Here is a 15582-nt window from a genome sequence, read left to right as displayed (position 1 = left end):
ACACAAACACACACAGTCTTTTGCAGACTTTTGCATAGCACACACATTCATTAACTAATGCACCAAAGTCAAAGTTTTATTTCAAACAAACGACAACGTACTGTGTTACTGTTGCTGGCTTATATCTGACAGTATCACTGATGCCTTTTACTTTCATTACCTGTCAGTTTACTGTCATTAGAGGCAAACTGACTTTACAGATGGGGAAAGGTCTTACAGTCATTTGTATCTAAGACCTAATTAATCTTCATAGTGCTGGGAAACATAGCACCCCAGTGCAAAAAGGGTTCCTTCTGAACGATAATTGCAGAGAGTCTAGGGGCCCGAGTTTCCCAGACAACAGGGTCTGAAATTTAATTATCTGCTCATTGGAAAATGTAGGGGAAGAAAGCTACATTGCAAAACGGCACTTTTGGGAAAATAATGTCAGGCTCTTGTTTGAGTAAGCACAATATATCATAGAGCACATCCTCCCTCCTGTCATAAACGAAGCAGTCTCGCCTTTGTTATAGTAAGGAAAAGATAATGGATTTCTATATTTAGACAGATTTTTTTTTAACTTCCAAGTATCACGCAAATGTAGACGGACCAGTTCTTATCTTGGACACTTCTGTTTTGTCATCTTACCATGTGCAGACCAAACCCGATCACTTCCATAGTCCGTTTAGTCACAGCAGAGTTGCATTACTGTGTTATGTTTTTTAATCATATCCGTCAAGCTCCATGCCACTACAGACCGACTACAACAATAAATCCAGAGCCGGAGCAGCCAAAGACAGCACGGACAGGCTGTGGCATTAACATTAACATTCTGCCGTGTAAAGATCAGCCTTGCCGGGGGAGAAACATCGATAGGATCCCATTAGTTAAGTGCGCCCTTAGGATACCCGAAATTTGATCAGAGAGAGAGACCTTCTCCTTTCAGACACGAACCATTAGACGTTATAGCGAAAAGCTGCTCCCCTCCTCTGAAACGGCTCCTCCGGCACTCCCCCTGCACCTCCTCTGTGGTCGAGGTTGTGCGGCAGCATCGGGATGAGTCCGGTGACGTCAACCTTTTGTTATCACCTTTAACACTTGTCTTCGCAGGTGGAAACACTTTGCTCTGTCCTTATAATAAAGGAGCGTGGCCAACACCTGTGCCACGGGTGAAGACGACTTACACTCTAAACCTGGATTTACGCGTGCATGCATGCCCCGATGAGTCTATCGCATACTAACAACTTGGTGACAGCTGGAACACACTTCGGCAGCTTAACATAACAACTAACAACTTCATCCACAGCTGCTGCTGCTGGGAAAAGAAGTTCCACTCACTGTTAGGATGAGGCACACAGCTACGCACATACCGTTAAAGACAATGGTCATAAAGAGCATACCGGGATGACACGACATGCAAACGCAGCTCTACATAAGCACATAACCCTCACTGCCTTGTTGTCTTAATCCTTACTGCTAGCTAACCAGCTCAACAACACAAGCACAGTTTCATTCAGCGCTCAACAACAATTAAAGGCTCCTTGAGTTCCTGGGCTCTTGCGAGGCGGCTAAGCAGTAAGGACCTAGAGGAGACGTACATGCAGCACGGGGGGCCAGTACGGCGGCTATAAATCCGCTGCCAGTCAGTGCCAGCTGACTGCCCAGGCTCCTGGAGAGCTAACCTAGCCAGCCAGTCTGAAACATACACAATCCTATTGTTGCCCTCTCAGCCTTTCCTAACATTCATGCCACAGTATGAGAGCATGTCACACAGTATCGGACAGCAGGCGTGTTATTAAAATACAACTACTTACTCTCCGTTTACCTCTGCGAAAGGCATCGTTTAATACGTCGCCATGGTTTAAAACGCACAGATTTTCTCCCGTTGCCCTGCGCTGCCGAATCACTGCTGCTGTCTGCGGCAGCAACTTCCCGCGCATGCGCAGTGCCTGGGACCGTTCAGGCTGCGCGATGCGCTGCGCAGGACAGCCGAGAGGTTTAAAGGTACAGTCCGTGAGAAAGTGGACCATGGGAGGGAAAACTGGAATTAAACAGAGTGCACGTCGATGGTTTATCGTTGTGCCAGCTGTGTAATATCACAATACCTGTGAAATGTCTTTATCTATGCTAACTCCTACTCAGTCAGCCACCTGCCTAATATTTGTTATGTTTGTACAGTTATTTATTCAGACATTTCCCTGCATGTGTTACACTTGTCCAAGAAGTGAGTCACAAATCTGTATATTAAGTTTTGTGTAACAAACCTTATGTCTGCACACCACCATAAAGCCTACATCCCTTAAACTACTGTACCATGTATCCGGTGTTGCAGAAAGGTGGGATATCAGAAACAAAATATAGGATTGCTGTCCATGTTTTTTTTTTTTTGACTCATTAATAAATAAAGTCAAAACTAGCGGTATGGATCAGCGCAGCATAGGGCCTCCACAGGGGACTGTTTTGGCTCCATTTCTGTACACACTGTACACAGCAGACTTCACTTACACACGTTGCATTATACTGCGACTGTTGCATGTATCAGAAATGGACATGAAAAGAGGAGTACACAGACCTGATAAAATCCTTCAGTGACCAGAGTCACAAAAACTGCCTCCTACTGAACACCTCTAAAGCCAAGGAGATGGGAGTGCATTTTTGAAGGTCTAAGTACCCTCCTTATCCAGTCAACATCTGTGGTGCAGACATTTAAGTGGTGCCAGCCTACAAATATCTAGACATGAACCAGGTCAATAAGTTGGACTGGTCACTGAACACTGATGTACAATATAAAAAAGGTCAGAGATGACTTTTCCTCCTAAGGCGGCTTAGGTCTGCAGGAAGATGCTGCACCTGTTTTACTAAACTATGGCAGCAAGTGTGCTGTTTTATGCTGCAGTCTGCTGGGGAGGCAGCATAAAACAGAAGGATGCAAGGCAGCTGGACAAACTGGTGCTAAAACCTGGTTCATTGACTGGAATGAGGCTGGACTCACTGGAGGCTGTGGTGGAGAGATACACACAGAAGCCATCCTGGAATACACTGATCATCCCCTTCACAACATCCTGATGGAGCAGAGAAGCAGCTGCAGTGGACGACTCACATCACTGTGGTGCAGGATTGAACGATACAGGAGATCCTTCATCCCCACTGGCATCAGGCTCTACAAGACTTTAGACAATGGCAGATGGCTACTGACTATTGACTACTCTTACTACTGACTATAAGACTACCTGAATTTCCCTGTGAGGATGAATAAAGTTGATCTTATTTTATCTTATCTTGTCTTATCTTATCTTATATAACACTATGGGTGTGTAGTTGTAATACAGATGAAAATATAGGTTAAATGTGGAAAAATTCAGAGCTTGAATGCAGGAAAAACACCCACTGAGCAGACATCAGACTTGTGGCAATCATACATTTCTAGCACACCCATTTTGTCATTTAATAATGATAATTATTATTATCATTTAGCATCTACAGTTTACCTTTCAAAAGTACAGCTTGTTGAGGTATTTTCCTGGCACAAATCTAACACTGATCTGGTACATGAAACGGTTGCCTTCAGTTGTATTACTCTTGAATCCTGCTGGGGAAGATAAAACCCAGTGCGAAGACTCTGTGGTCAATAATGTCACATGCTATGTGATTTGATGAAAGGTTCTATTTGTGCAGCCTGATGTGTATAGCTCCCTAATCAAAGACTTATATTTCTGTGACAACTAAAATAAATTACTCCATTACACCCACCCACCTGCCCTCTCCACAGTATTGATACCATTTTATTACCAGAGAGAGACAGATGGACAACAGCAAAGACTGCAGCGAGTTATGGGAATGCTTGAAATTGTTTGCTCATGACCATGTAATGTCATGTCAGGTTAGAACCCGTACAAAAGTAATCAAAGAAGATGATTAGTAAGAAAATTAGAAATATTCAGCTACACAAGCATTTCTAAAACACAGCACTGTGGAGTGTAACTCTATTGCCCTGGGTTAAAGTATGGTCTGGGCTTATTACAATACTCTATCCAGTTTAGGCCTGCAAGCTTCACTTCCCCCATCAGCAAGTGAAAGAGGGGAGAATTTGGTCTGAAAGCCCAATCACACACAGCGCTCTGAGTTCAGCAGGTGGGGAAGTAGCAGCAGCAGGCTCCATCAGGCAATAATACAAAGTTAATGATGCAGAATGGTGTCTTTCTCCATACCAAAGAAGATGTCAATACAGGATGTTTAAGAACGCTGTTCCTAATTATGCTTTTTAAATTCACTGCTGACGTGATTGATGATTTCAAAGGGAGGCATTATTGATCCACTTCACAGACAAGTCCCATCGATTGCAAGTCTAGAATGAATAAAAGTTTTTTTTTTGCCTTTATGTCCCCCACTGAGAGAGAGATTGTACAATCAGAGCATCAGTATGACCTATATGGGTAGTTTGGGAGCTAAATCACCTCTTTTAAAAAGCAGTCTGAGCAAAAACCTATGGAGCAGTGATTGCTGAATCGAGGAACCTTGGGGGACCTTCAGGGCATCGTGTAAGAAATAACAGTTAAATCTCACTGCTTTCTCATTTATCAGATGTCATCCATCCATTCATTAATCTGTGGGATACTTTGCAAATAACCTGTCTGTGTTGGAGTCCTCAGCATGAAAAAGTTCAGGAGCGGCTGTTTTATAGACAGTCAGCCAGCTGTGCAGCATCACGCCTGGAGTGATGGATGCTCCGACACACTGACAGATTGTTTTTTTTTCCCACCACTGTTCCCTGTTGACATGCCCCCTGGCTCATGCTTATTATTCCATCAACTTTGTTATTCCTCATGAGCAGTGAGGTCTTATTATTAGAGAAGCCACGCTAGTCATTGTATGTCTGATCCCAGCTAGTGTTATTATCAAATCAACAAGAGAGGACTCCAGAGCAAAACATGATGTGGCAGAAATTCTGCATCTGACATTACCTGGTTCAGTGCAGAAAAAAGATCTGCATTTTAAGGGAGATTTGACCTATTCCCGATCAATACAGTATGTTTGAATTACAGTAAACAAGATTGATTAGGAATCAGCAGCACACTGAATCGCAGCAGCGGAGAGTGGTTTTCCATCACACTGCTGAATCTCATTGGCAAGTGCACTTCAAATGGCAAAAGTGGGCTACGGCTTATGATTAAATGGTCTGCAGGCGAAGCCTTTTTGTCTTTTTTAGAGAGAGAGAGAGCTCTTTCTGAAGGCCAGAGTTAATGCAGTCATAGAAATAACTGTGATACTCTCCCACGTGAAATAGCCATGTGAGGAAAGCCCGGAGGGAGAAAAGGCCTTGAATGAATTTGAGAGGGAGAAAGACAGAGAGAGTATGTGAGGGAGGCAGATAGAGAGAAAGTTCAAAGATTACTGATCCTCAAATGTCCTTTTGGTTTCTGGTTCAACTGGATTTCGGCAGTAAGTGTCGGGTAAAAGCTCCATTTTTGTTGCCCTTCCATTGCTGCTGAGCTTTTAGTTAGATGATGACAGATTGTGAGCTACCTGATATCCTTCATCATCCTTCCCAGTGGAGGTGTTTGTTCCGCCCAGAGCAAGTCCTGGAGGACTAACAAACAGCCGGTGCATTTGATGGACTATGGGGAGACATCTGCTGTGCCTGGCTTTGCCATACAGAGTGAAAACAACATGTTACAGTAATCAATCAATATGCAAACTGTGTCCTTTTAGTCTGATGATTAACCTTACAGACTTTATGGTTATCCAGTTATTATATCAGCTTGTCATAGTGAATTAGTACTGAAGAGTCACAGGGTGTGTGAGAGCATGCTGTGTTTATTTCAGGTTGGCATAGTGCTTTAAGCCTGGATGCTCGATATATCCTCCACAGCATTGTCACAAATGTGCTTCAAGCACCCTCTGGGATAAGCTCTGTCGTGTGGCCTCAAGAGACCAGAGGGAAAGGAAAAGTCTACGAAGTGCAATCTGATTTGTGGTTATAGGCACACCATCTCTCACAAAGCAATCTAGAGAATATCACCCAAGCCAAAAGATCCTCTGAGCGCTGTCATCCATTTTAAACTGTGAGTTGCTCATGTCGGCAGATGTGTTTGTGCATTGTGATGAGCTGATTTGGAATCGCTGTTGGCCTCTGAATATCCTACCTGCTGTAAACAGGTGGTTTCCAAACTGGGGCCTCAGGGATCTTGACCAAGTTAGATTTTGTTGCAAAATGATGAATGAGTGTTAGTTTATTTGGTTATGTTACAAATTAGTGTAGAGATAATAAATGCAAAATAAGTCATTAGTTTTCTAAATGATTTCATAAACTTCATTTACTTGAATGATTTCCTCTTTACAGCTCATCTAAATTAAATTCTAGCTCATTCATTAGCTCTTAGTTTACTTCTTTGTTCCTATGCAATAATTTTATAGTTATGCTTTTATAGTAACTTAGACCCTGATCTGTCATTTTGTAAATTAGGATCTGGAGCTTAATCCACTGTATGTATTATTCTAGATAGGAGTGTCAGGCAAAGACTAACAAGGTCAGTATAAATAGCCCAATTCAAGTCAAGTCAAACATGAGGCGCCTCTGACTTGGTTCCTTTTCAGGAAGCTGCCAAGTCAGCTGTGAGGACCCCCAGGTTTATGGGCAGCAGGGGGCGCTGCAGCCTGCACTCAAACCTCTGCGGGACACTCTTCAGAGCGGAAGCCGGTTGTCTTTGGTGAGAGCAACATGGTTTCACCGTGTAGATAATGTGGACGTAAACAAGGGCTGTCCTTAAACGATAGACACTGTCATACAGGCTTATCGGGACCCGCAGGTTCAGCTCGATGGCTTCCAGGCTGTGTGCTCGGCTTCTCCGAGGCTCCGCCGTCCTCTCCAGGCGGCTCGGCGCGTCCGCTCCTCAGGACAGCGCGTCATGGTGTCTGTCATCGGGTCAGTGCTGTTTCCTCCTGCGCATTTATATTACTCCCAGCATGCAAGCATAGTGGTCTGCCAGTAAAGCCTGGGATAAATACAAAACGGCGAAAGTGCCGTTCAGTTTTGGTAACGTTACGTACACTGATGTTTTGAGGGGCGGGGCGACGGAACAACCCAGGGCCCCTGTGCTCCTCTGGGGCCCAGGCTCTGTGTAACTAACACTATATAATCAAACTTTGGTGTTTTTCTCATTGTTCACTCCAGCAGAGATGGCGAGTGCAATTAGAGCCGGGACACAGACTAGACACTGAGTAAATGACAGATAATGGCATTACACGAGAGGAAAAGCAGAGAGAGGATTTTATTTTGAAAGGCAGTCATCAGCAGTGTGCAAAGTGTGGCTTGGATTTTACTTTGAAAGGCCGTCATCAGCAGTGTGCAAAGTGTGGCGTGGTACCCAGAGCTTAGCCTGCTGAAGTGAGCAGTGTTGAAGTATTCATGTAATATTTTAAAAAAGTGGTAAAAAAAAACTGGACAACACTGTAATGTTTGTGTGTTCCCCTAACATTTTGACAAGAGCCACCTAAATGCAGAACAACACTGTGTGTGTGTAATCTTCAACATAAAGCATAATCACTGTTACGTGCAGCTCTGCTTGCAGTGAAGTGATTGAGATGTTGATGTCTTTTCAGGAAAGGCTGCCTGCAGCAGAGGAGCGAGGGACGGTTTTATCTTCACTCCTGCTTGTTTTATTACATCGCAGGCGTTCCTTGACAGACTGATGAAAGGCAAAGCAGCAGAGGCAGACGGCAGCTTGTATCGCATCACAGCCTCGGTTCCTCCGGACAGCGGTAACCAGACCACTGCCTCTGAGATTTACATCCTTAGACTCATCTCATCATAATGGCTGAGCCTTTTTCCAAATACTGCAGGCGTCGTCCTGCCACCAATATAGTACTTCCTGTTTTTACTGTAATCACATTCCCTTTTTTGTATGCCTAATGATTAATTGGATTTGTACGTTTTTCAGGTGAACAACTATCTTTGTTACTGAGACATCCAGATCAGCCCGACAACTCTAAAGTTTTGAAAGTGGCTATAATCGGTGCCCCGAATGCTGGGAAGTCCACATTGTCCAACCAGCTCCTTGGCAGAAAGGTCTCTGCCTTTAACTCTCCGTTTTAAATGTGAAAACTCATCGTACTTGTGCTTGTGGCGGAGGAGGTGCTGATAATAAGTAAACTATCATTTTTTTTAAAGGTGTTTGCTGTGTCCAAGAAAGTACACACCACACGATCACGCTCCTTGGGAGTCCTAACAGAAGACGATACACAGATAGTAAGAGTTTTTTTTTTTTTTTTTTTTACGTTTCTTCTTTTGTCTTCTAATAGTCTTCAAAACAAAAATGCTGAAGTCCATACCTGTCTGTATTTTTATAGATTTTACTGGACACTCCTGGTCTTACCACTCCATCAAAGGTTAAAAGGTACTTGTTTTTTTTAGCTTGTTGGCCTTATTATAAGTCTGTAGTCTCCACACATGATTGAATACGATCTGATACATGAACGGACCCTCTGTTTGCACAGACACCACCTGGAGACGTCTTTGCTTGTCGATCCATGGAACACAGTCAAAGAAGCTGACCTAAGTATGACTTAAATTTACACCAGGTCACCGATTAGTTGTGTTGTTTGGTTTGGTGCTTTTAGTTTAGTTTTGCTGGGCTAATAGTCAAAACTGTTTCCAGTGGTCGTCATGGTGGATGTGGCAGACAGATGGATGTGCAACAGGCTTGACTTTGAGGTGCTCAAATGCCTGGCCCAGCACCCAGACATCCCAGCCATCCTGGTCCTCAATAAGGTATTTCTCCACTGAGTCACAGGTTATTATTGTTGCTCTATTATCAATATCCTTCTTACAACCAGGAAGCCATTGTCTTGTTTGAATATTTTAAGCTTAGACCCGATTTGCTCCGCATATCATCCACAATGATTCACAGATTCAGTCACAGTGATGCAGTGTCCTTTTGTATTGCAAAGGTTGACCACCTTAGTTTGAACCTCTAATAACCTCTATGAATTTCTTGTTATATTAACACTGATGTTAAGGGATAAAGATGCTCAGCTATTCTGTATTTTTCTATTTTCAACAAATCCCATAAAAACGACTCAAATCACAACGAGCCTCTTAACAACTTCCTCATCCTGTATATTCATCTCCAGCCCTTTTTGTGCCACTATAAACAATTATAAATGTGTCATGCCTGTATGAGTCCATGTTTTCAAAAGGCTCAATCGTTTCTGAAAGCTGGGCACTGTGACTTTCACTGCATTTGTTTGGGAGCATTTCAGACACAGATAAACTGTAGCTTTGGTGTTTTAGTGAGTGTTTCCAGCAGCAGGACAGTAGATGTTAGATTGGATCAAATAAACTACTGTGCGCGTCATCGTGTTCGTGCTAAAGACGGAAGCCGCTTACAGAGTGGCTCGCTGATGTGTTTTTAATAGTTTTTGGACAACAATGGGGCTCTGTGCCTCTGAGGACTAACATATACAGTATCAGGCTTTGACTAAACAGGCAAGGACTTTGCTTTTGGGTGTTTTATGGGATTTCAAGATAGTCCTGTTCAAGACTAAAAAAAAGTTCACCAGTGCTGCACTGCACTGATATAATCACTAAAGCTCTTCTCATGTTAAGGTGGACCTGGTGAAGGCTAAAGACAGGCTGCTGGATATTACAGCACAGCTGACATGTGGAGTGGTGAATGGGCAGAGAATGAGAGTCAGACCAGTTATCAAGCCTCCGTGGGCCGAAAGGAGGCCAGAGAGGGATTCACAGTTTTCCCTTGATGAAGGCAACGTGGGCCATGATGGCAACCATGAGCTAAACTCTGTGCTGAGCAAGGAGCAGCTGAAGGCACTCAGTAGCCAGCGGGGGTGGCCTCATTTCAAGGATGTCTTCATGCTGTCCTCTGTGGACAGAGAGGACGTGGAGACACTGAAGGTACATAGATTACAGTCAGAGCAGGAGTGTGTGTACATACATAAAGTTACTGCATATAAGATAGCCTTAGTTTAGGATTCACAAGGCTTCATTTTTTGGTAGGTAAGTTGTGTTTTATTTACGCAAAAACCATGATTTTTCACAACCTTGCAGAGCTACTTTATGGTTGCGGCCAAGCCAGGATCGTGGCAGTACCACAGTGGGGTCCTGACTGATCAGAGTCCAGAGGACCTTTGCACCAACATCATCAGAGAGAAGCTTCTGGAGTATCTCCCCCAGGAGGTGCCCTATTCAATGACACAGGTGGTTCACCAACCAGTTCTATGGCTCTTTATATTCACTTTAACTCTACATGCTGACACGTGCTCTGTCCTTCCCATTCTACCACTAGTATTTGCGAATGATTGACTTTTTGAGAGATTCATACATTAATCCCATTTAAATGTCTTTCAGGCTGTTGAATTCTGGCAAGAAGGAGAAAGTGGTGAGCTCAATATTTCTGTGAAACTTTATGCCACAAAAGACACTCATATGGTAAGTGTTCTCCATGCATTTACATCTTTACATGCCTGTGACTCAGTTCTGTGTGTGAATATACATTTTGACTCATATGTAAACACCGTGTTTCCATTTGGTTATTTAAAGTACGTTACTTTCTTCATTACTGTATTTAGTTTTATACCTACCTGCTGCTATAACACGTCACTGCAGTCACTTTGGGATTAGTAAAGTCCTCTGCCTGTCGAACATGTAACCTGCTGGATGAATCGACAAATTTAGGCTTTTCACCTTTGGCTTCAAGTACCATCAGACAATGATCAAACCCTGCAAAACGTCCCATACAGCATGTGTATTATCTGAACGAGAGCACCCAAATGAAGGTGATTACCGTCAGACTAAGTGAAATTGCTCCATGCTGATTGAAGTGAGGAGTCTGAAGACCGAAGCTTCTCTGATGGCTTCTCATATGTATTTTCCGTACTCCCCCAATATCTCTAGACTTGTCTTGTTTTAACTTGTAAATGTTTGAGTGGCTTTTCTAAACTATACATATTTGATGACAACAAACATTTAAAGCTACATCTGTGCCACTGAAATGTCTCCAAGGCCTGTGACCCTGAAGAAGAGTGACTCAGACAAATAGTATTTTCTAGCTTTTAAGTTCAACACAGGGATGGATACAGAAATAGAAGAAATCACAAAGCTCGTTTTTAATGAACAATTCCTGGAACAAATTGTGTATTGGTTGCTATGGTTTCTAAATCAACACTGACATTTTGTGAATACAACAACACAATATTTTAGGTGGAAAACCAGCAAGGTAGTCAAAGTAAACATCCTTTATGAGAAACACTAGATGCAGTGTGGGTGAATATATAAAATAGTAGTTCTGTGTCAGAAGTATTTCATCATATGTTTTGACATGACAGGGGGTAATAAGGATGCATTTCATTTTCTAAAATTTTCTCAGTAAAAGCTTCTAACATACTGTTTTGGTCTTTTGTTTATCAGTATCATGAGCCTGTTAAAGGCTAAAGCTGATGTCTGCTCGTTGATACCTGATGTGCTGTGTTTCCTGTGTTTAGAAGATGGTTATTGGCGCAGCCGGCCAGATGGTGGCACAGATCGCCAAAGAGGCAGGCGAGGACCTGAGTCGAGTCTTTCTGAGGGAAGTAAAGCTTAAGCTCTCAGTCAAGCTGAGGAAATGAAGAGGATGGGGAGGACTTAAATGGTGGCGTCCCGCAGAGCCGGAAACAGATTTTGCTGGATTTGAGATGACTCTTGTATTTTTCTCTGCAAAGACTTGAAGAGTTGAACAAAGGACAGGATCTCATCAGGAGTCTGACGTGGAGCTGTTACGTGACATGTTCTGGATCCACAGTCCCAGAGCTGCCACTGAGCTCGTATCTATTTGAGGAAAAGAAATTGTACTGTAAATTTTGATTCTTGCATTCTTTCATGCAGTCCCATATGACATTATTAAAGATTTATGTAAATATGTCACCTATAAAATGCTGTCAGTGTATTGGTGGAAAACAATATTTACAACAATGACAGATTTTTAGGGGGAATTTTATGGCTTTATGTGGTGGCTGACAGTAGAGAGGTGACATGAAATGAGGGGAAAGAAAGATTGGTAGTGACACGGTATGGGTCCCCAGCTGGGCATAAATTAGGTGATGTCGTGGGTCATTGTAAGGCCTTAACCTGTAGGCCATCAGAATACACAGACTCCATGCAAAACAATTGATGTGCATTGGCTAGAGAAAGTGTGTGGCGCCTGTATAATGCTGTGGTTTTTAGCATCAGTTGGTAAGAAAAGGTGAATGTGGAGACAAACGCAGTGATATTAATCTAATAATACAGAATTTGGACCATGCTTCAGCACAGCCATACTCTTGGTGTCTGGTCTATAGTGTTAAATCGTCCCTATTCCTAGACAGCGTGGATTATCTACACTCCCTGTTTCATTGATTAGCTGATTTTGTTGTTTTTCCAGCCTGTGACTGTTCCAAAGAACAAAGACACAAATATTATAGTGATTTATCTGTTATTAATTATTGTAGCATAGATGAAGATATTGCCCCAAAAAGTGATACATTAATGCAGACATGATTGATTCAAAGCAACTTACACTAGTTACAAAATAAAGGTCATGAATTATGGCCATTTATTTAGCAATAATATATTTTAGGTAAAAAACATGATACAAATGGATGTTTTGACCAGTGGGACAGTGTGTTTATGGCTGAGCAGGTTTGGCGAGCTGTGGAAAGCCTGATGGTTTATCTTTAGCTCTCAGAGCTTTTTACTTGGCGGGCGCCCTGCGCAAAAATGTGCTGTAGATAAACTGAAGCAGGACCCGCTCAGTCATGTTCACTCAAATGTCCCTGATGTACCTTGCACTCCCACATCACTTTAGCCTTCTCGACTGCCTTTAAGATGTGGCCATTCATCCCTTTGACTATCACTTTTTGTTTCTTTGCTTTCTTCTCTTTTTTCTCCCTCCCCCACCCTGCCTCTGCGTTTTTGGCTTTTATAAAGCCCAGCTCTGCCCCTGAGGGCTGAATTGTCTCCCTAATGGATGGCAAAATGGAGCACTAACCTGATGCTAAAATGGGTCATATAATGGTGATTAGATTCCTGCCTGCTGCCTGTGAGTTAAGTCAGTGGTTACTCTATCTGAGGCATCTTGATGAATAACCAGCCAGTGGTCTAAAGTGAGGAGAGGGGGAGAGGCCTTGAATATCTCACAGAAGCTGTGTCGACCCCTCAAGCTCCCACTGCAGCGGCTGCTTCCAAGTGATTAGACAAGCCAGTTGTGCAGCAGAGATCACCACTTAGACAAGCCAACTGCTGCTTGGAAATATTATAGCTGATCTACATCATCCTGCACATTCAAGTGATCCTTCAAACAAACTTTTTAGGATCCTGATACCTTCCCTACCAAGTAATGAGACACTCATTTGTTTGGGAGCCATGAGCTTTATTTTACATGCATCCACAAATACATTGAACTGAAAGATGTCCTTCAGAAACTCATGAATAAAACATTCATCTCAAATGTTTCCTTTGGTTCATCCTGCGGGTCCAGATGACAGTGAGTGAGGGCCATATAACCCTTACCATTACTAAAACTCAGTAATGGTAACGGTTTGACGGCCCTCCTCTGCAGTGGCTGCAGCCTACAGTCGGTTAGACCCGAGTGTGTGCTGATAGCGCCGGAGGAGGAATGAGACCCTGGATAGTACATCATCTATACTGTAGTGTCTCTATAATAAACTTACAGTATAAGATGATATCCTGTCCAGGGCACAAGACGAAAATGTTAGATGAAGGCTCCAATGAAGATGTGATAATGTAATAAAAATGCTATTTAAAAAAGCATTAAAAAACGTGAAGGAAATTCAGTAAGACAAGCAACATTTCTTCACCTCCTGCAGGGGCCTTGGCGACCTCCTCTGCCACATACTCACCTTTTTTCATTCAGTGCTGCGTCTTTCATGTCTTGCTCCTCCACAACATGTTTTATAGCTGCTATGTGTCTCCTGATAGACCTGACAGCTGGGCTCGGGCTCTTAAAGGCCCCTGGCTAATTAGCATACACTGATGACATCTGGGCTGGACCGAAGAGAACGGGTTGAACTTTTTTCTTATCTTGTCCTAACCCGACTGCCTCTGTCCAGTGACAGTCCACACCCTCATAATACCCAGCTGGATTTTGCAAAAACACGTACACATGAATCCATTTTTATTTTTTGCTGCAGATTCTGTATGCTGTTATTTGAAAAGAAAAGAAAAGCAAGAAGCTAAGCAGACAGGACTTCTTAAATAAAATAAAAGTACTCTTTGATATCATAGGAAAAAGTGAGATCATTTGCCAATTCCAGTGTTATCATTTAGTAAGTTGATTTTTAGCAACAGCAGCATTATACACAAGACACCCTCAGTCTTCTCTCACTGCCCAAATTGTTGTGTACAAAGACATTTGGCAGAATTTATTAGTGACTTTTGACCTTTCTACACATCTAATTAAAACGAACTCAGCAGTAAGCCAAAACAGGGTTTCTCCATCATCTATTATAAAAGCCCACTGTGGTAATAAATCAAATGTTCACCATCTCTGAAGCCTTCCGAATCTCATAGCGCCTTGGATTTATGTGTGATAGTTTCATGGATTGGAATTTAATACTACGATATGTCAGCTGATGTCAGGTTATCTGACTTTTAAAACTCGGTGGATTTCTTTTTCATGCGTCTAGCTCGACTCTAGGATATGGAGAGCCAAGATCTATTTTTTATTAGATATATCTCACACACACACACACATACACACACTCACACACACACACTGTACATCAAATTATGCCTAGACGGAGCAGGCTGCCTGCTATAGTTTGTATTTAATCCCTGACAGTTTGGCTACATCCTTTAAAAACAGGGAAAAGGAGACTTCCTGAGGATTTTGGACCTTTGTCTAGAAACTCTGGACTCATTTAATTTAAATGCCAAAATTGCTGCAAAAGTTGATGATGTGATAATAGAACTGGATTAGAGTCATATAATGAAGGAAATACATGAGTATACAACCTAGACCCCTCTTCTTAAGGTATCGTGACTTCTCCAACAGCACAGACAAATGAATGTGCTCCAGCACCAAGTCATTAACATAGATATATTCACAGTCCGCTGACATCTTACCACTACACCACTATTTTAAGGTCAGGTTCATTTATCACAGTTACACATATATTGAGGAAAGGCCGGGATTCTCAATCCTTTAGCAATAACAAATAACCCAGTTCAGTAATTATGTCTGTTTATGGATGCTATATGTGAGCAGCCTCACGCTCCTTTGGAAGGTGGCCTTAGGTGGGGCATGGCAGTTGCCATGGCAACGCACTCCCTAGTTAGGGTGTGGGAGCCGGTTCAGGGTGTGAGGGGTCCTCCTGTGGGCACTGATAAAGATGGAGGTAGGACTATCTGCATGCTCTGGTTTCCCTCCAACTCTTTATCTGCAGCAGCAACGCTTCTACTTTTTCTACAAAATTCCATTTGCATTCACAGATAAGGTTTTTTTTTTTATTCTTTAGTGCTCAAAGAGATAGAAAGGGAGGAAGCTCTCATTGTGCAACAAGCCGGGTTTATCATGAGAAATCTCTTGGGGTAAGTTATTGGGGTTTGATTAAACT

The 15582-nt window shown here is 42.7% G+C and overlaps 2 protein-coding genes and 1 long non-coding RNA gene across 10 annotated transcripts in view; 1 reads left to right on the top strand and 2 right to left on the bottom strand.

Moving 5' to 3' along the window:
* The window catches only part of fam222ba (family with sequence similarity 222 member Ba), a 31356-nt gene extending 25173 nt beyond the window's left edge, over positions 1-6183 (bottom strand). For 2 of the 7 annotated variants that reach the window (XM_026328811.2, XM_026328810.2), the window contains exons 1-2: positions 6123-6176; positions 5503-5617 (exon numbers count right to left, since the gene is read on the bottom strand). The gene's annotated coding sequence lies outside the window, so the exon portion shown is untranslated. Of the gene's footprint in view, positions 1-627; positions 929-1793; positions 1931-5502; positions 5622-6122 lie in introns of those variants that run through there. The other 5 variants (XM_026328812.2, XM_026328814.2, XM_026328813.2 and 2 more) reach the window with 5 other exon arrangements.
* A 475-nt stretch (positions 6184-6658) lies between these two features.
* On the top strand, positions 6659-12217 carry eral1 (Era-like 12S mitochondrial rRNA chaperone 1). Of its 2 annotated transcripts, none has more exons than XM_026328819.2 (11): positions 6659-6901; positions 7579-7737; positions 7917-8044; positions 8147-8224; positions 8326-8372; positions 8473-8534; positions 8634-8746; positions 9584-9889; positions 10043-10192; positions 10343-10423; positions 11476-12217. In XM_026328819.2, the coding sequence occupies exons 1-11, from the start codon at positions 6796-6798 to the stop codon at positions 11596-11598; spliced, it is 1353 nt and encodes a 450-aa protein (XP_026184604.1). In that variant the 5' UTR covers positions 6659-6795; the 3' UTR covers positions 11599-12217. The 2 variants fall into 2 exon arrangements, with proteins under 2 accessions (XP_026184604.1, XP_026184605.1); XM_026328820.1 differs by lacking the exon at positions 6659-6901 and adding an exon at positions 6967-7363.
* Positions 12218-13355: 1138 nt separating this feature from the next.
* Positions 13356-14023, bottom strand: LOC113143280 (uncharacterized). The gene is made up of 2 exons (XR_003297017.1): positions 13867-14023; positions 13356-13693 (listed from the first exon to the last, which is right to left on the bottom strand). It is a non-coding gene; the product is annotated as an uncharacterized LOC113143280 (long non-coding RNA).
* Between the last annotated feature and the right edge of the window lie 1559 nt (positions 14024-15582).

The sequence above is a fragment of the Mastacembelus armatus genome, chromosome 14 (genome assembly GCF_900324485.2).
Source record: "Mastacembelus armatus chromosome 14, fMasArm1.2, whole genome shotgun sequence".
NCBI lineage: Eukaryota > Metazoa > Chordata > Actinopteri > Synbranchiformes > Mastacembelidae > Mastacembelus > Mastacembelus armatus.
Note: the sequence above shows the minus strand (reverse complement) of the source record. Positions and strands in the feature narration are given on the sequence as shown.

Bases quoted from the DNA above. Each gene is read 5' to 3' on its own strand.
- eral1 (XM_026328819.2), top strand. From the start codon at position 6,796: ATGGCTTCCAGGCTGTGTGCTCGGCTTCTCCGAGGCTCCGCCGTCCTC. The intron at 7,738-7,916 runs GTAACCAGACCA...TACGTTTTTCAG, and splicing joins CTCGGTTCCTCCGGACAGCG to GTGAACAACTATCTTTGTTA. The intron at 8,045-8,146 runs GTCTCTGCCTTT...TTTTTTTTAAAG, and splicing joins ACCAGCTCCTTGGCAGAAAG to GTGTTTGCTGTGTCCAAGAA.